Source organism: Leptinotarsa decemlineata, unplaced genomic scaffold (genome assembly GCF_025532065.1).
Source record: "Leptinotarsa decemlineata unplaced genomic scaffold, Ldec_3_MD MMD2_tig00001621_RagTag_RagTag, whole genome shotgun sequence".
Classification (NCBI taxonomy): domain Eukaryota; kingdom Metazoa; phylum Arthropoda; class Insecta; order Coleoptera; family Chrysomelidae; genus Leptinotarsa; species Leptinotarsa decemlineata.
The window spans coordinates 2,344,513-2,365,616 of NW_027412566.1; the positions used below are offsets into that span (position 1 = coordinate 2,344,513).

Here is a 21,104-nt window from a genome sequence, read left to right on the forward strand (position 1 = left end):
TGTTGTGGAATCTTTTGGAATATTCTCTACGGCAGTCATAATGATATACGGAAGTGATTTCAGTTAAGGTCGATATTGAGGCTGTCTTTCGCTCAGAAGGCAACTTTCCCACCTCTTTGACCGCAGAAATATTCCCTTATTGAAGCACCTGTACGTCAGCTATATCTGACCATTGGACTCAGCCACGTAGAGTTTTCTCAACACTGTTTCGTGTGAATCATCACGACTGTGAGCGTTCGAGGATCTACTCAGCAGGAGTTTGTTTTCCGTCCTGGAACAAACTCGGTTGTTCCCAGCCTCCTAGGGTTATGAACAGGATCAAGAATTGGAAAACTGAGAAGGTATTCCTCGTGATACAATGGAGAAATGACTGGTTTAGTGTTTGTACTTTATATTTCCTTAATAAATAATATAAGAATGTACTAGTTATACTTCAATCATATATAAATTGCTAGATTGGTTTTGGTTGATCACCAAAAGCCATCGATGATTGTGACTATCCATTATTCCCGAGATCGTTACTCACAAGTAGCCATCGATGACTGTTTGTCGGATACCATTTCTGAAAAATACCAGAAATACAACGTGGATGCACATTTTTGACGAAAATCTGCAGAAAATTTTGCCCTTGTTCAACAGTTATACCACTACTATTTTTGTTCAGACACCTGTCCTAGATTGATGGATATAATTGTAACCTTTGACGTGTAGGTTAGGTCCAAAGTGAGTGGGTCTATTCGACCCTCCATCGCATACCGCAAGGGTTTATTGTGGCCCATCCAGGTGTTCAATCTTTGTTTGGCAAAGCCTAAAGCGATGCCAATGACCGGTTCTCGTCCGATGAAGCTGCTTGCAGCACCCTCCTTTGCAAGGGAGTCAGCAACCTCACTGCCTTCTAGGTAACAGATCAAAAATACTGTCCCTCGAGACACGTCCCGTCAATCAAGTTAGCGTCATCGGGAGATGTCGCTAGTTATTCAGTCTCAGAAGATAATTGATTGAAGTTTTTTGATTTGATTCGAAGTTTTCCACAATTCCTTTCTGTCTATCATTAAGGACATACTTTGATTTCCTTTCAAGCATACGAAGAGTCGATATTTCTCTACTACCTGAAAATGATTCATCTCTCCGCTGCTTGAAGAAATAGACTATAGAGTAATAATGATGATAATTATGCTCTTTATTCCTTTCAGATCATACAATTATGGTGTAGGAAGCGTCAAATAGAAGTATATATACAACAACAATATGCAGAATATAATATAAAGGAGGTACATCAAGTGAAAAACTATTGTTATATACATTATACATTCAAATACATATAAATAATACACACATTATGTACGGTCACTTTTATAGAAGTCTTCCACTGAATAAATAGTCTGATCAATTAAAAACTCTTTGAGGTTCATTTTGAACTTTTTGATATCGGAGAAATTTTTTAGAGTAGACAATTGAAAAGTCTTGCTCCGGCCAAAATGGAGACTTTTCATAGGTTGAAGCCATATGTTGTTCAATTTTAATTAAATTTCCTGATCGATTGCACTGAGAATTGGACTCGTAATAAATCATATTTTTCCACGTATAGACCAAACAACCATAGATATAAAATGCTGGGAAAGTCAAAATTTTATATTGTTTAAATGAAGGCCTACATGATTCGGTTCTATCTAGATTAAAAATTAAGCGGAGAATTTTTTTCTGAGCTATAAAAACACGATCCGCCCCTGTACAATCTCCCCACAAGACGACATTGTGTAGAGTGTAGATTGAACCGTAGAATAATACACTTTGATCAAAGACTTTACATCAAAAATCTGACGTAGTTGCAATAGTGCATAAAAGTTGCTATTGAGTTTTCTAACCACATGGTTCAAATGAAATTTCCAAGATAAATTAGTGTCAATGTTAATACCCAAAAATTTGTTTTGGGAAAGAAAGTTTTTGGCTTTCTACTACTCCATCTGATACAAAAAAAAAGGATGAGAGAATCTTCCAAAGAAAGGAAGGAAGTAATCAATTTGAAACTCTATACATGAATGTGTAGATCATGCAAAGAAGTAACTTTCAGATACAAAGTGAAAGAAAGTCCTCCTGAAACAGCTACTTTCATATAAACATTGAATTACACGAAAGAAAATAATTCTTTCGAAACAAATACTTCTATATGAACACTGAATTATACAGAAGATACTTTTCTCTACTTAGTTTGTATTTCAAACATTTGTTGTGGAATAAGAATCAGATATCATTCACATGAGTTCTACTTTGAATGAATGGTAATAAATTGCACTTACATGGAACACTGTCACCCTCACTGGTATACACCGATGTTTCGCCTTAAGACACTTGCCCTGAGGCTCTTCAGTACCAAATTGGATAACATTATAGAAAATACACACACATCATTCATGAATTACGATTTTGAATGTCACGGAATAAGCTTGATCTGCTTATGTCATCCCTTTTTTTTGTATCAGATGGAGTAGTAGAAAGCCAAAAACTTTCTTTCCCAAAAAAAAATTAATCACTCCTAAAAATATAACCCCTTCAATTCAAATAAGATTCCTCTTGGCTGGGATTAAATCAAATAGGTGAATGAATGTCATTACGATGTCATCGATGACATAAGCAGATCAAGCTTATTCCGTGACATTCAAAATCGTAATTCATGAATGAAGTGTGTGTATTTTCTATAATGTTATCCAATTTGGTACTGAAGAGCCTTAGGGCAAGTGTCTTAAGGCGAAACATCGGTGTATACCAGTGAGGGTGACAGTGTTCTATGTGAGTACAATTTATTACCATTCATTCAAAGTAGAACTCATGTGAATGATATCTGATTCTTATTTCACAACAAATGTTTGAAATACAAACTGAGTAAAGAAAAGTATCTTCTGTATAATTCAGTGTTCATATAGAAGTATTTGTTTTGAAACAATTTCCAACTAGCAATTTCGTATTTTATAAAAATTGCGGAAACGTTTCGAAGAAACAAATTATAAAACTGTATTTCTCCCAGAAATGTTTTCAATATGTTTATAAAACTGCTATAAATAGGAAATTGGCACCGTTTTATAAAACATTATAGTTATTATTAATATTTTGTAAGGCCTTTTACAAACACTACAAAACAGTTTTATTAACATTTTGGCAGTTACTATAAAATTTGTCTAACACACTTAAAAAGTAGTTTTGTAAAGACAGAAGACCATTTTATAAGAGTTTTTTGGTAGTTCCAAGTAGGCGTTATGAAATATAATGCAGCCGAAAACGATAACAATAAAATAAAAAAGTGTTAAAAATGTTTTTTTGAAGACGCAAGAAGTAATTTTGTATTGGACACTAGGAAAATATAATAGATTTGTCACCAACTGAAAACTAACGAATAGCAAGTTTGAAGTCATTTTAAAATTTCACTTTTGCACTCATAAAACTGTTGAAGACATTGTTTGTGTTTCAAAGATAGATATTTTTACTGCAAATGAAATTTTATTGACAAATATATAGCCTATTATTAGCAAAATTTAAGCGCGCCACTCATTTATAAATGTTTTCGGTAAAATTATTAATTATACAAAAATTCATTTTGTCGACGTATTGATTTTCTAGTCGCAAATTCAACTCACTTTATTCTAAATAATATAATGTTATGATATTTATGTACTTTTCAGCTGTAAATGTCACTATATATGCGGAATTTCATATTTTCAACTCATCTAATTTCAGTATCCCGAATCGCTATCATTTGAATGGCGTCGTTCTATAAAATGCATTGGTATCAATAGCAAGCATTTCAAAGTATTTCAGCTACTATGTTACCCCTATAAAACTGTTAAGAAACACTTAGATCTGGGAGTGATGATATTGCGGGATTGCGGCAGAGTCGGACTACTTTTAATGCTGTAGGAATCTACAAAAATGCTTGTATAAATGAAGGATTTCTCATATATAGTTTGGATAAATATTATCTGTCGGGATGTTTTGGCTAAAAACTTTCTTTCATCGATTATAAAGGCTAAACGACTGGTTTTAACCATTATAATAACCTTTTTCTGTTTTTCGCAATTTGATTTTATAACCGTTATATTAGTATTTTTGAATTGTAGTAAATATACCATATCATAAAATAGTTGGGGAATTATCATTGAAGTGACAATATGGTAATGAAAATGAAATAGTATATGAAAGCATTCTAATAAAATAATTTCATTGAAGCTACAGGAAACAGTTATAAAATGAGCTTGAAATAGTTTCATAACTATCATAAAAATCTCACAGAAAAGTGTTATAAAACTGCTACATAACAATTTACTTTTATAGGAAAATAAGTTTTATAAGTTAGTTGCAAAAACGTTTCTGTGATAAGTTTCCGACTATTTTATAATGGTTTTTAAATTTTATTTCATAATCGTTTCTATGACAAATTTATAAAACACTTTCATTGCCTACAACTGTATTGTGTTCACCGATCATCTAATATAATCAATTAGCATTTTGGAAGTAATTATAAAATAATAATAAAATAAAACTGTTGCAACACCATGGAATTATAAAACAACTTTGTTGGTTGGGTTATTTTCTTTCGTGTAATTCAATGTTTATATGAAAGTAGCTGTTTCAGGAGGACTTTCTTTCAGTTTGTATCTGAAAGTTACTTCTTTGCATGATCTACACATTCATGTATAGAGTTTCAAATTGATTACTTCCTTCCTTTCTTTGGAAGATTCTCTCATCCCTTTTTTTGTATCAGATGGAGTAGTAAAAAGCCAAAAACTTTCTTTCCCAAAAAAAATTAATCACTCCTAAAAATATAACCTCTTCAATCCAAAAATTTGGTTATTTCACTTGGGAGAATTGTATGATTATGGACTAAAACCTGTAGATGATTAACAAATCATTTTTTATCAAAGAACTCAATCAATATTGATTTTTCTGCATTAACAACAAGCTTATTATCATGACACCATGTCGTAAAATTATTGCTGATGAAATTCAGCCTCTCTTCGAGCTCCACATGAGGATACTGCATAAATCGATATGTCATCAGCATAAAGTACAATCGAAGATGTTCCAATATACTCTGGTATGTCATTAATGTATAGCAGGAATATTAATGGCCCCAAAATGAATCCCTGGGGCTTGAAGATTCCCATGCAGTTCTTGGGCATCTGTATGAAATATTCCCAGTATCGAAAAATGATTTGAACGAAATTCAAATAAGGGTGAATGATTTCAATGTAGATTGACTGATAATCTGTTCTGAGTTGTCTGTCAAAACGGTGATAACGCCAAGAACAGATATATTGGGGAATAAAATAGCACATCAGCAACAACTCACCCCTTATCCAGATAAACGGCTACGAAGAACAATATGCAGCAAACAATGGTTACGACCAGAACAGCGAATCCGCCAAAGAGGCCCTTGTTGGAAGATTGACAATCGACGTGAACCACAACATTGCCCTCCGTGTTTTCCGAGTTGCCTGCGGGAGTCCTGCATTGTGATGTCGAAGCCTCGTTCTCGTTCTCCACGTTGCACATTCCTATATTCTGCCAGACCAGGTACAAGACACCGACTGAAATGAAATTGTCATGTCGTTACATCAATCGATGGGTTTACACCGCTAAATACTTGTAGGCGACCAAATTGATCGTAGTCCTGACTTTTTGAACTTGTAATTTAGATCGTGAAATGCATTCACTCAGAAGAAAAGTATATATACTACAACAAAAAGTGACTGAAAAATAATGAAACACTAGATCTTTATACCCACTGGAATGGCATAGTTACAATAAAAAAATTACACGACATCGGAGGCAGGTCTAGATCTTCATTGAGATATGCAACCTCCTGCTGCCAGTGAATATGTGCATCTGCAGGAAAAGTCCTGGAATCCAATATGTCATAACAAATATGTCAGGAGCTTCTTACAGTACTGGAATCTAGATTCTTGTCTTTCAGAACATAAAGGACAATTCATCTGCTTTGGAAAAACTACAAATGATCTCCAGAAATTATTTCCTGGAAGTAGTTTTGGAGAATATAGTTTCAGGTAATCCGGAGGTGCACTTGTTAACTGAATATATCATCGATATATTCCAGAACTCTACCAAAAAGTCTTCTCCAATAGAAAAATATCCCCGAAATGAAAATGTTTTGAAGTTATGAAGTTATAATGGTACAATTACTCACTGAAATTTATGAAAAGCAAACTTCAAGCTGCCGAAATCAACAACAAGTTTGAATACACTATCACGGCGTTTCTCGTCATCAATCTGATAATTTAAAGTTCGGGTTGAACCATGGCCTCGTGTTTTTAGTAGCTCGACGTTTCAGCTTCGACTTTGAAACCATTTTTGAGAAACTATCACTTCACTGAGGTCTCAATCTTCCTACACCTCAGGCAGTGACACGCTGCAAGGGTTTTGTGACTTGACGTCGGGATCTTGATCTGGCTTCTTCCCAGGTCTCGCCGCTGGTTCCTGCAAGGGTCCCAACCTGTATACTTCTAGGCAGTGTAGGCAGATGGAGACTCTTGCAGGAAGGAGTTAAATAATTCATAGACAATTCAAAATATGTTCAGAAGAACATGGGATCTGTACTAGGAACAAGACTGTTAGAACAGGAGTCATGAGAAGGCGTTGGAAAAACCGCAATCAAGGCTGCATCATTTTCCAGAGGCTCGAAAGAAATCAGAGTCAGGCACAGCTCTTCAGTCACGAGTATATGTCATGAAACTGCAATGCAATTGCATATTATGGACTTCAACTATCCGAAACTTCTTTCACTCCATATTCAAATTTTGTTTTGAAGTGCATTGGTGCTTCTTTATCTAAAGTAAGTTATATATAGATTTCCTGAATGTTCGGGAAGGGTCAGATGTTACCATTAACAAAAGTATTCCAGAAGAATGTTAGATCTTTGTTTTTGATTCGTCGTTCGAACAAGTGATTTTCAATTTTCTATCTCTTCATTTTTGAAAGATGGTAACACGAACTTAAAAAAAATTCGATCTCAGAATTACCTCTTGTTGACTATTGGTTCAATATATATTTTACTATTACAATTTCGGATAGTTTCCTGTACAAAGAATAACACCCGAGTGCCTGATTGAGAATTGCAGCTTACTTATACCAAAAATATTTGTAGTGCTTGGATGGTTTACCGCGATATCCGAGTAAACTCCAGTTTCCATTTCGATGGAATAATGTACCTTATCATCATTACATTTTGAGTCTAATACGTCTAATACTATTTCATTCGTCTATTGACGAACTCACATTTCGGTATCATGTAATATTTCAGTAAATAATTTCAATTATTATTATTGACTGGAATGTATTTGAATGGAGGATTCAGTAAGTAACAAAAGTCAAATATTTTTTTCCAATAACAAACTTAAAAATCATCAAATCAATATGGGCATTGAAATACGACAAACCCCTTATTTAACGAAAATAGTCGTGGTTGAGATTATCTTTTTTGAAAAAAAATTATATCTATAATTATTGAAACGGCTGTGATGCAGTTGTCTTTTCCAACCGAATTCAGAAGTTTTCAACGAAAGCTAAGATAGAAAATTAGGAAATTCTAGAAATCTTCCGAACATAATTTGCGGAAATAGTTGAGAAATAATTATTATGTACTCTTTGAAGATGACTCGAAAACCAAAGAAGGCTCAGGATGTGGAGTTTACTACAGATTACTAAGCCTAAAGATTAAGTGGGGAATGGGAATAAATACCAGCGTGGTTCAAACAGAACTGGCTGGTATTTCAATCGCCACAAAAGGAATGACCAAGGAAAAAGATTTGGCAAAACATAACAATCTTCACTGATAGTAGAGAAGCCCTATTAGCCTTGAACAGACAACGTGTTACCTCAATGCTGGTACTAGAGTGCCACCAAGATTTAGCCAAAGCCTCGGTAGATAATAACATTATCCTGAGGTGAGTTGAAGGGCACGACAGAAGTAAGGGTAATCGCATTTCCGACCCTTCAGCCAAGGAAGCGACTGGACTAAGAATTTTAGGACTCAGTACACCTACGGCCTGATTACTTCGACAATTGCGAAACCAGCCAAACGGCACATCCTTGCTCAATCCCTTAAGGGATGAGATCGAATCAAAGGATGTAGTCTTGGCAGGATCACTCTGGGTGACCATGGGAAGCTGGTGCCGAAGAAATATCTAGAGTTATGACCAGGAAAAATCTTTGTCTAACAGTAGGATCTCTAACTGGCCACTGTCAACTAAGGAAACACCTCAAATATCATAGGACTGGTGGATACATCTCTATGCAGGATGTGTGAATAGAAAGATGGAACTCTCAGGCACTACAGAAAATAAATCACAATTGGACACTATGTTACAGATTTTCATTAAGCATTTGATCAGGCTCATCATGATGAACTCTTGGATAAAATAAGCAGATATGGATTGTAAAGAAATTTCTTACAATTGATAAAAAATTATCTACAAGAGAAACAATTCATTGTCAGATACGATGGAAATACATCTAGGAAATTTTTGGCCTATTCGGATGTTCCTCAAGGTTCGAATTTAGGACCACTTCCATTCATAGTCTTCATGAACAATTTACACTCTCATCTTCAATTTTCAGATTGCTTACTTTTTTCTGACGATTTGAAGTTATTAAAACAAGTAAAAACAGTTCGGGATTGTATAGAGCTCCAGAAGGATATTGATTATATTATGGAATGGAGTCAGGAGAATAAATTATACTTCAGTTTGAAAAAGTATTCGGTGCTTTCGATAACTCATCTGAAAGAACCAATTACTTCTGCATATCAAATGAATGGAGAGGTCCTAGAAAAAAAAAACAGAAGTAAAAGATCTTGGAGTAATTAATTCACAATTCTCATTTTCTAGTCATATCAAAAAAACTGTAAAATCGGCCAATAGATTTCTGGGTTTTGTGCTTTTCAAGTATACATACGATTAAGCTACTATATTATTCTTTAGTAAGGCATAAACTAGAATTTGCTTCTATTATTTGGTTCGGGGAATATCAAAAGTATCTATATGAATTGGATAAGGTCCAGAATGAATTACTAAGACATTTATACTTGAAACATTATCAGTTGAGATCGGAATTTAAAATATTATCTCTGGAACAATGAAGGAGCTTGAAATGTATGATATTTCGGCACAAAATAATAAATAACTTTTCAAAAATTCTTAATGCAATTCCATTCAACATTTCTACTCGTCGTACATGGTTTATCCTCATGTTCAATATATCAAGAATAGGGAATCCAGCAAGGGCACCACTGGTTTACATTCTCAAATTAGCTAATAATTTCAACACTCTGATTGATTTAGACTGGACCTCACCCCCAACATTTTATCGTAAAAATGTTCTAGACTGCATATTGAATACAAGTATTTGAGACTGTTTGAGACATATTGAATACAAGTATTTGAGACTTATTTTCTACATCTCCACAATTTTGGACTCAGTTCATCTCCTACAATTTTGGGGATTGACTAATAGGTAGTGAGTATAATGTAAACAATATTTTCATGTAAATAATTGTTATTCACCTTATTTATCCAAGTAATTAGGCTGAAATATCCTGTTTGGGTAATAAATAAGTAAATAAATGAATGTCTTATGCGATCGTCCTGAGTTATCGTTAATAAGAGAGTATGTATTTGGCGAGTTTTGGCCTACAACGGCTGATATAAAAGAGATGTCCCCTACTGACCTGTCCACTTTCCTGAAAAGGACAGGATGGACGATGACCTAGAAGAAAAACTCCTCGGGAGGATGTACAATAGGTCACATGTGATCTAAGTGCTGTGGGCTTCCTATTCTACAGACAGACAGAACACTCAATATTTTCAATTGAAGACTCACCTACTAAAATGCTGTATTCCACACTGAATGGATAAAGATATGGTGAAATGTCTACATATATGGACTTCATGTTCTCATCTTGGTAGTCGCAGATCATTGTGAATCTTCTTAAAGACATATTTGATGACTGGAAAAACAATGGAGATCCTGTAATATAAATAAGTGTTCATTTCATTAGTAGATCTGTATCAATATAGGATACAAAAACCAAATGAGTCGAAGGCATGCCCGACTCAAAGTTTTGATGAGATTCACGAAAAGTTTAATGAGCAGTAGTATACTTTGTTCATCATCTATATTTATTTCCATTCTCATGTTAGTATTTTTGCAATTTTATATGTCCATGAATGAGAATCCTTTCAATTCGCTCTACACGCCAAAAATTGTTTCACTTAAGTTATCAAGGTACTCACCTGTTCGGTTATTTCCTGGTTCCAGTAAAGCAGCTGACATGAATGAATTTTCATCCTCATCTTTTTCTTCTGTTTCGTGTTTGTGATTTTGTGATTTAGCTGCTAGAGCTTCTAGAACCTCTCGAAAAATGGTCCATACCCAGAAACAAATACTCGACGATAAGCAATGCATCACACCGAATCTGGCCAAAATGATATGTCTGTTGATAATCACCTGAAATTGGAGCTTCGAATAACATTTCATGGAACTCATGTGTTGAAATTGCAGGAAGATAAACTTGATGTCTTTATTATTTTGAAAGTAGTTCATTTCTTCATTTTCGTATTCACAAATAGTTGAAAAATCTGTTTATTCCACTATTTTCCACCAAGGCAAATCAGTAAATGACGAAAAAATTGAATCACCTAAAAAATGACAACCAAGAAGTTGATCCTGTTCTTTAATGAATTCATTTCGAAAAAAATTCACTAGAATTGGTCGTAATCGTAAACCTAAAAGTAAATAGTGAGTATCTCAAAATGATTTCCAGTTTAACGGAATATTTCATCGATGATGCGGTTTCTTAAGTCCTCTACATCGCGAAGAGGAGTGCGATAAACCAAATGCTGTAAATGGCCCCAAATAGAGATATCGAGGGGATTGAGATCCGGGGATCGAGCGGGCCAGTTCTGTGGTCCTCCTCGACCTATCCACTGATTTGCACATGTTTCAGTTAAATGCTGACGTGCTACTTGACGAAAATGGGCGGGAGCCCCAGCATGCATAAAAACATATCCCTTCTGACGCCCAAAGGAACTTCCTCTAGCAGTACTGGATGCACTTGTCTTAAAAATTGAACGTATGCCTCATCATTTAATCGAAGAGGTAGAAAATGAGGGCCAATTAAATCAACCCCAATAACTCCGAGCCACACGTTAAGGAAAAACTATTCTTGATGGTTAGTTTCGACAATAGCGTAAGGGTTTTCATCAGCCCATATGTGGTAATTATGAAAATTAATAATCTTGTCCCGAGAAAAACTACATTTGTTTGTGAATTCTATCTTCTTCAGAAAGTCACAATTTCTTCTAATCATTTCCAGCATCCAATTTCAAAATTCAAGACGGTTCGGAAAGTCTCGCGGCAACAGTGCCTGTACTCGTTGCAGATGGTAAGGGTATAAGAGTTGTTCCTGTTGTTGAGGATACATTTCAGCATATCTTCTAGAAGATTCTAACCCATTTCCCTTCGATAGACCGTAAACGTAATGCATATCAGTCATTTCCTCATTTGTGTATGCCATTTTAATAGCAAGTGAATTATTAAAGTAACAAATTAAGAACAGAACAATAACATACAATTATTATTAATTCAATTTCGAAAATTCGCAAACTGACAGCATCATACCTATGCAATTGTCACTATCGCTAATAGCGACCTACAAGATAGATTGGTTTCGTATTTACGCATTTATGACGATGTATCTCTGTAGTTGTTCCTAAAATAATTTTTTGTTGCGAACATTTCTTATTTGAAATGAAACAGGCTATCGTAAATTAATTTTTAAATGGTAACAAATAATAAGACAAGAAGTTACATTGGAAATCTTTAGGGGTTGCGTTTTCCACCCCTTACAACCATGGGGTAAACCAAATAAATTTCTGGCTAATTGTCTTTTTGGTTATTCAAAACGCCAGGTTAATTTCAATATTGTAACTTTTTTAGTGTTTGTGAAAAAAAATTGTTATACAAATTTTATGTACCCCCTTAAAGGGGCTGTATTTTAATAAGGGATGCTCCAATAAAATTCCTTTATATGAAAGATCCTATCTTTTTTTCGATGAGGAATCACCTGCTTGAATGTTCAACACTTATTTAGTTACACCCTGTATTGTTTGAAAGTTGATATTTTGAGATGATATTAGTATAGAATCAAGAGGTTACTCACATTCGAATACTTGAAAATGAAAAACAACAGAATGAACGAATAGAATGGATAGACGAAATCCAAAATCAGTGTGGAGAGAGATGCGCATTCATAAAAAATTTTATCGTCTGCAGCGAGAAAGACAATTTGATAGCCCAGTATCAATCCACTGTGTATCAGGTGCCCGAAACAGAATGCTGAAAAAAAAATTATTATCAATTTGATGTGACAAAAAATAAACTGATGAAAGTACAAAATTTCAGTGGAAAGTGAATGGAAAATGTGGTTTTCAGTAGATTGAAAAACTGTGTGGTCACTTTGTCCATTGCAGATACTGAAATTTTGTAAATTTGGTAATTTGGTCGATAACAAAAAAGTGGTCTCGTCCAAACATTGGTATTCTAGCTCAAGATGAACAAATGGCAGCTGGTATTTTGTACTACAGGAAAAGCTGACTCAGATTTGAATCCTGTATTCAACTTGGACTTGTAAAAAATAAGGTAAAGTTTCAAATTTTTGTGGACCAAAGACATTCGATGAGCAATGTTTATATGTTGATAGAGTCATCTCAAACAAATTTCCATAGTTTCAACTATTAAGCATGTGAGAGACTTAAGAGTTTTGTGTATTCGGCTATTTTCTACTATATATGAGAGAATGTGTATAAAATTTCATGTGAAATACTTGAAATGTTGACAGAGACATACGGTGTTTGTACTCTGAGTCGGAAAAATGTTTACAAATGGTATAAGCTTTTTACAGAAGGTCGAGAAGATTTCTCGCTTCGCCCTGTAGTACTTTATGATTAGCAGCGACTGCACGCGTTTATATGTGTATTTAGTATCAGCATTGCACCCGTGCGGAGCTGGGGCGGAACGCTAGAATTGTATAAATCCGCCAAACAGCACCAATTTGCACAAATATTTAGAAATAGATGCGCTCATGGATCCGGTAAGAATAACAAATGAAAAATCACAAGAATGAATTTTGAAATAAGAGAAGCCATTAAAAAAGATATCGTCAGATACACAAACAAATAATATAGTTGAGACACATAGAACGTAGAAAATCTGACACCATATTCAAAAAATGTAATGGATGGGGACAAAAAGTAGGAAGAACGGGGGACTTACGTGAGAGGAGAAAAGAGATATAAGAAATGTAGAAACCCTGAAGGAAACTTTCTGAAAATAAGAACAAGTGGGTAAAAGTCGCAATGGTTGTCAAGTTACATGATACATCATACATTTGGAAAAGAATACTTCAGAAATGTACGTATATTATGGGCGAAGATGTAACTGAAAAATGTCTCACCTGCTGCCCCAATTTTGAGATAGAAATTTGTAGAGTGGCGATCTTTATTGAAACAGTAATTGTGTTTGATAGTTTTCCCCTCCTTTATGATTTCTGGAAGAACAATGTTGAACTGGAAACGTCCATCTGTAGTTTTTGTCATTTCCACTTGCTCAGGCATATTTTTTTCAATGAGATCCTCGTATTTGCGCTTTCTGTTCATGAATATAGAAATATCCACAGTTAGAAATATAATATATATGGCAGCCACTATGACCAAACAGAGGCTGAATATCTGAAAAAATGTGATTTTTGATGAATAATTCACAAAGTAATATGTATAAAACTTTCAAAATATAGAGCTGAAGCTGTGTAGATAGTTCATTCTTATTTTTTTTTCATCAACCTAAAGTTGATGATATGTCATAATCAAAAATCGAATTCCTCTTGGAGTATAATTCCTCTGACTATGACTATGACACTGACTATGACTAAATCATAACTAGTCATTAAACTGGTTTTTTGTAATGATCATGCATTACTAATGACACTGTCAGCCCGTCCGAGCTGCTAAGTGAGATATTTGACACATTTTTCAAAAATAGGAATGGAACCGAAATTACAACAATAATTCAATAAATTTTTTTTCTCATGGCAGTGAAAATAATAATGACTCAGATCAAAAGTACCTGAATAATTTGATTTCATCAAAGACAACATTCGTTATGAGTATCAGTCGATCAGATTTTATGTAGCATGAGTTTCGTATCTTACCTCCGCTATACGTGATGTGCCCACAATATCAGCAACAGAAACTGCTAATCCTACTGTTATATTGAATAAAGCATAGAATAGACTGAGTGTTTTCGTCAACAAATCCCTGGAAAACATATATGAATCATCAATGAAGAGTAGGAACCTCATGAAATTATCATATAATGACTATTCTCTGAAAATCTGACTCTTCATCATAAAATATTCCACCTTGAACAACCAATATCTTAGTTAGGTGGTTGACAATGTTTCGTGGTGTATTTCATCAACTGATGAAATGAATCAATATCTTAGTATATCAACACTTTTTTTAAAATATGAGGGTTAAATTGATACTTATTCAAAAATTGATACGTAAGTGAAATAAATATCAAATAAATAATATAGTTGATGAAAAATAAAAATTATCAATAATTATGTGTTTATCAATAATAAATAAATTTTAAATTTCGTGTTTTTTGCCGGAACAACAGGATTTTGATAGTTTATACGAGTTTATGGCTGAGTATCCTAAATTCCCAAGTAAATTTACTAAGTTGACTTGACTCAGTTTATATAATCTGACAATTTTCAATTGAAAGTAACTCATATACAAATTGAACTGAGAGCTAACGGCAACAATGTTAAATATTAGAACTAAATTCTTACCAAGGGCATTTTTATCATCTATGCATCTCCATTGCAAATAATTGAAAAGTAAGATGATTCCATAAAATTTGACCCCGTAACAAGATAGCTTCTGCATATCAATGGGATGTACGAACGAATAGGTGAACCAGTTCGTTGAATACTTTGAAACATCGGTGAACTGATCAACACTTCGCAGGTATATTATATTTGCGTCCCTAAAATGCCATAACTAGTCATTTGATTTCTTCATTATCAAGCGTCCTTATGTGCATAGGGAATACCCGTGTCGACAATTGAACGCATTGTACGTGAAAAAAGGTGATTGAGATTGTGCAAGCTTCAAAAGTACATTGTCGTGGTAGAAAAAAAATTGAATTGGATGACTACCAGAAAAATTGTGTACGCTATACCATTCATTCTTTCCTTTTTGAGAATAAAGCGCCAACCCTCGAATCCATTAGGAAAAACGTAATGGATAATGATATCGTTCCAAAAATGAGCAAAGAGAAGTTACGGAAAATGATAAAAGAAGATTTGAAATTTATATATGCCAAACGACCCCGTAAATCTGTCTTAATAGAAAGAGAAGATATAGTCTCATGGCGACGGAGATATCTTCGCTCTATTAGGGAAATGCGTTCTGCTCATAAAAATATTTATTATCTGGACGAAACGTGGGTGAATGCTGGTCACACAGTATCTAAGATCTGGCAAGATACTACTGTAACTAGTTATCGTCAAGCATTTGTGGACGGTTTATCAACAGGGTTACGCGGACCTACGGGTAAAGGGCAACGACTAATTGTCGCCCATATAGGTAACGAGAGTGGCTTTTTAGACGATAGTGCACTAATTTTTTTCACCAAAAAAACGGGGGATCATCACGAAGACATGGACGCCCAACGCTTTGAAGGATGGTTTGAATCCCTTCTTTCACGAGTCGAGCCAAATTCGGTAATAGTAATGGATAACGATTCTTATCACAGCCGATTAGTAGAAGAGCTGCCAACTATGACCACCAGAAAAGCAGACATGCAGAGTTGGTTAGGACAGAAAGGAATTCCATTTTGCGAGGACATGGTTAAGGCCAAGCTTATGAGTTAAGTTAATGAGTTAATTAAACAGCATCGCCAGCATGTGGTGGATACAATAGCTCGTGCTGAAGGCATCACCATTTTAAGACTTTCTCCTTACCATTGCGAGATAAACCCGATAGAATTAATCTGGGCTCAAATTAAGGGTTACGTAGCTCGTGAAATCGTGACGTATAAAATTTCTGATGTCCGACGTTTATTAGAACTCGCGATGGAACGGATACGGAAAGAAGACTGGGCTAATGCTGTAGCCCATGTGAAAAAGGAAGAAGAGGAAATGTGGAGATTGGACCAAATAATAATAGATTTGAGTGTGACTGGGGATTCCTCTTCGGACGAGTCAATAGAGTCTGAAACTCCATAAGCATAACATAGGTAATTATTTCCTTGCTTTGTAATTCTCTTTCTATATAAAAGAACATAATAATTATTTTGTGAATTTTTCTGTTCTTTTGAAGTACTGTATTAGGCATAATAAGAAAATGTAATCAGTTTTACCATTGACACCAGGTAGCGCCACCTACTATAACAATTTTTACATAATTACCTATGTGTTTAAATAAATAAAAATATTATTTTGGTACGCCTCTGCAGAGTTGGTAAGAGGATTATCCGTTGGTCACTACAAGTGCGACGTTGCTAATGAATCACCTTCAATTGAAAATTGTTATATAATAGTGAAACTTTGAGCTTTGTGGAAATAATTAGTCTGGCCGTTTAATAATATTTATTCAACCTGAATGAGAAATTATTGTAGTATATATATTCTACAAAATTCCAAATTCTTCGCTTGCATAAGATTCCAGCTCCCCCCTATATATGAATTGAATAATGTATCTACTGCCATTATCCAAGAAATAGACAAAGAACGTCCTCAACCACAATGTATTATACTTCAAATAGCAGGGTAAAGATGCAAAACATTAAAGATGATTACAACCATTACCCATCATTTCCATTTTCTTGAAGAGATATTGCTTTCAATCCCTCCCTGCTTTCATATCATGGTTTCATTGAATAGAGAATTTATAGGGCTTTCATTGATAATAATTATAATTTCTCAAAACTAATCCGATATAGTTTAGGAAGAGAATGGATCGGAGATTTCGGACATTCTTCCGTTTGAAATTAGTGACAGAATACTGGATTGAAATCAGCTGCTGCCTGAATACGTCGGTTGAAGTTTCATATACGAGTAGTCTCTCCAATTCTTTCATCCCATAACTAATTGAAATCTTAATTCGATGGCGCTGGTGAAATACCCCAGTGAAACCTCTCGAAATGTCATTCGTTTCTTTGATAGAGGAGAACTTGGACGTAGTTTACAGAAGAATCAGCAATTTGTGCAGTTTCACTTGGAACAATCAATACAAGGAGATAGTGTTATTTGACCGTATCAAACCACTTCACTACTTGCCATTCCACAATATATCAGCTTCACTGAGAATTCAGACGGATTACTCCAGGCTCCCCGTGGGTTGGGCTACCTATCAGGCGCGTCCCCAGGTGGTGGATAGGGGAACGGCCAGGGGAATGGGGGCTCTGGTCGGGAAGCCAATGTGGCCTTACGGACGGGGTCGCCGGACTCCTGGTCAGTGGCAGAAATAAGTAGGGTGAGGGAAACTAAAACCCCTCAAAAGCCTTTGCAAAATATGCCACCGTGGACCAGCCTACCCAAGCTAAAGTGTAAGGAATCGTGCCGACAGCTGAATGGTCGCAGGGTGATATGCGGTCGAAAACGATCCCCTTGGGGAACTGGGCGAAAGCCCATTGTAATCAGCCTACCTCTGGTAATGCGGGGCTCTGCCAGAGCTGACCAACTCTTCCCTTGCTACTCGTGGAACACACATGAATGAAACAACAGAAACAACAAAAACCAACCCAGAGGCTGAACAGAAATGCTCACCTCAATCTATCGCTTGGAATGAAGCTGGAGATAGCAGATCACCTCCAACATCAAGGGCACTTCCTGCTGGGGCGGCAAGAGCTCCGCCTTGAATAAAGGCGAGGGACAGGCTGCCCCTGCAGGAAAGCTTCCTCACTTGTGCACCTCCACGCTGTACTGTGAGTCTACACCAACCCTCTCTAGTCTACAGATACTCCAGGCTCATTTGAAAAAACGACGTTTCGGTGGAAGGGAGATGCTTCAACTTCTTCCACATAGAGAATGGAATCTCAGAAGTCCCTATTTAAAGACCTGTGCTATTCATCATCTATACACATGAGTTCCTAGATACCTAGATTTATATTACATTTTAAAAAAACTGGCAAAGTCCCAAAAGAATTCAGATGTCTGATCCATCGTTACCGTATCTTCCAAATTCGAAATATACACTTTGTAATTATATTATGGAGTTTTCACTTGATTTTCATAGTTTAATCCGGTCAATCTAGACATTGGAATGTACATAAATTTACAACATGCTGCAAACGCGTGTAATTGTTCAAAACATAGTTAAAAATAAGATTTTGAAATTTCGAATGATTGCGATGCCTGGAAAAAATTTATTCGAGGTCAAAAGTCAAAAATCTCGAAAAAGAATTGGTTTTTCTCGATTTTCAGGAAAACGGTGAGTTTTATCATAACAAAAGATCACATAAAAATTGTATATCATAAAATTCTCTACAAAAAATGTATCAATACTTTTTTTTCTTAGAGCTACCGTTTCTGAGATACGACGAGTCAAAAAGTTGTAAAAGTTGTAATCGTCATTATATGCACACGTTTCCACGCCACCTATAAGGTATAAGGTAGTGTACTTAGCGCGTTTTTTTTCAAAGTAGTTTTCCCAGTAGATCTATTCCACATGTCTGTTGTGATTCTATCAAATTGAAAACTTGCATAATAAAATATATTAGGAAGGGTTGGAAATTATAAAAGCGATTGAGATTAAAAAAATGTAAAAATTTATTAATTTGAATCATAACCTTCAAATACTTCTTGCCGTTCTTCTTCATGGTCTTCTTTTTCTTGATCTTCTTCTTGATGTTCATCCTGGGTGTAGGTAAACTGCGTCAAGAGTGATGTATCGCATATTTCCTCGTTGGTATCAAATGAATCCTCCCCTATTAGTGATTCAGCATTAGAACATGACTGGCCTTGACAATGTGTACATGCCAGAGAACACAACAGTCCAACTTTTTTACAATCACATTTAGCGCTGCATCCCTTTTTACAGTTGCGAAAAATTGTGTTCAGCAGTTTTTCCGGCGCAGGTGGGAGTAAAGTCTGAACAGGTTCTAATGCATTGTCAACCAACTTCCAACCCCAGTCTTTTGGGTCTAGCTGATAACCGAGCCACACTTGAACTTGGTAATATACGCGGAAAAGATGTTGATGAGCAGCAACTGAGGTTGGAGGAAGACAAGTTAATTGCACCTGTTTGAACAGGGAGACAGATGTTTTTACTTAAATTACAACTTCAGAGATTTATATACGTGGCATACTTATGTATATAATGACGATTACAACTTTTACAACTTTTTGACTCGTCGTATCTCAGAAACGGTGACTCTAAGAAAAAAAGTAGTGATTCATTTTTTGTAGAGAATTTTATGATCTACAATTTTTATCTGAAGTTATTTTATGATAAAACTTACCGTTTTCCTGAAAATCGCGAAAAACCAATTTTTTTCGAGAATTTTGACCTTTGGCCCCGAATAGATTTTTTCCAGGCATCGCAATCATTCGGAATTTTGAAATCTTATATTAACTATGTTTTGAACAATTACACGCATTTGCAGCTTGTTGTAAATTTATGTACCTTCACTCTTATTTTGTAGTCTAATTTGACCGGATAAGTTAATTTGTTCCTATTTTTCGTACTGTTACTATATCTCAATTTTTTTCATCAAATCATTGAAAATCAAATCGAATTTTGATATTTCAACGTGAAGAAATTTATTTTTTCGAATAAAATTCCAATCAAGAGATCTACTGTCCACATGTGTCCGCGATAATTTTCAATCCATAATGACACCAAACTGATCACTCACAAATAATTGAAATTTTTACAATACTTATAGAAATGTCTTGTGCGGAGTTGCTTGGATAGAAGAATATATAATCAGCATTAAAACGATGATTAGACGATATGAGTATTTTTGCAAAACTTTACAAAGTTTCATATTTCGAAGCCAGAAAAATTATTATAAGAATTGACAATCAGAGATCTCTCCCACATGATGTGGAGGCTAGTGTACCTCAACGATCGATTCTTGGTCCGCTAATTTTTCTACTCTATTTATAAATGATCTTTCCAAGTACGTCAGCACTAAACACCTGATTCTATATGCTGATGATACCACTCATTGCAAAAATGATTATACTGGCAAAGGAATTTACCATGTGGAGTGGGAGAAATTCTCAGACGGTAAGTTCTACTAAAAACAGTTTTTATGCACTTTTTCACCAGAAATGAAGTATCTGAGAATGATACAATCTCAGTAAATGATAGTGAAGTTCCTTTCGCGAAATCCACCAAATTTCTAGGAGTATTTGTGGACAATAATATGGAATGGAATAGCAATGTCAATCACATTTGCGAAAAATTGAATAGTAGTAACTTTGCTATATTGCAACTGAAAAATATTTTTGTGACGGACGGAGTCCCTCATTTCTGGTGCAGTGGGAGCATCCAGGGTCTTCTTCTCTCGAAAAAGGATTATACGATTAATGTTCGGCCTAGACTATAGAGAAACATGTCGTAATCATTTCTAAGAACATGGAATTCTTACATTTCACTCTATTTACATCTACGAATGCATTTTATATGCAAAAAGTAATTATCATAACTTTTCTCCTAACTCTGATTACACAACACAACAAAGTTTTTGTTTCGGGGTTGAAATTAGATGATTTTAATGTATTTCCACGTTTTAAAACCGAAAGTGACCATAAAAATTATATATTAGCTCTTGTTTTCAAGATATAGTATCATTATATTATATATATGTATATTGAGTTTTCAACAAATGAAATATTTCATCACCAACAGTTGGTACACATGTTTGTTTACATAACACCCCTCTCATTAGCTGTTCTTAAGTAGTAAACATAACCTATGTGAGTTTGTCAATTGTACGCACGTGGTTGCTATTGAAATTAT

General features: G+C 35.0%; 1 protein-coding gene across 2 annotated transcripts in view; it reads right to left on the bottom strand.

Annotated features, from left to right (window-relative positions):
* Nucleotides 1-21,104, bottom strand: part of LOC111514279 (proton channel OtopLc) — a 33,970-nt gene that overhangs the window by 5,442 nt on the left and 7,424 nt on the right. For both annotated transcript variants that reach the window (XM_074176161.1, XM_074176160.1), the window contains 6 exons: nt 14,273-14,378; nt 13,520-13,793; nt 12,227-12,402; nt 10,299-10,512; nt 9,886-10,032; nt 5,342-5,579 (listed from right to left, as the gene is read on the bottom strand). In XM_074176161.1, the coding sequence (XP_074032262.1) occupies nt 5,342-5,579; nt 9,886-10,032; nt 10,299-10,512; nt 12,227-12,402; nt 13,520-13,793; nt 14,273-14,378 (1,155 nt within the window). The remainder of the gene's footprint in view (nt 1-5,341; nt 5,580-9,885; nt 10,033-10,298; nt 10,513-12,226; nt 12,403-13,519; nt 13,794-14,272; nt 14,379-21,104) is intronic.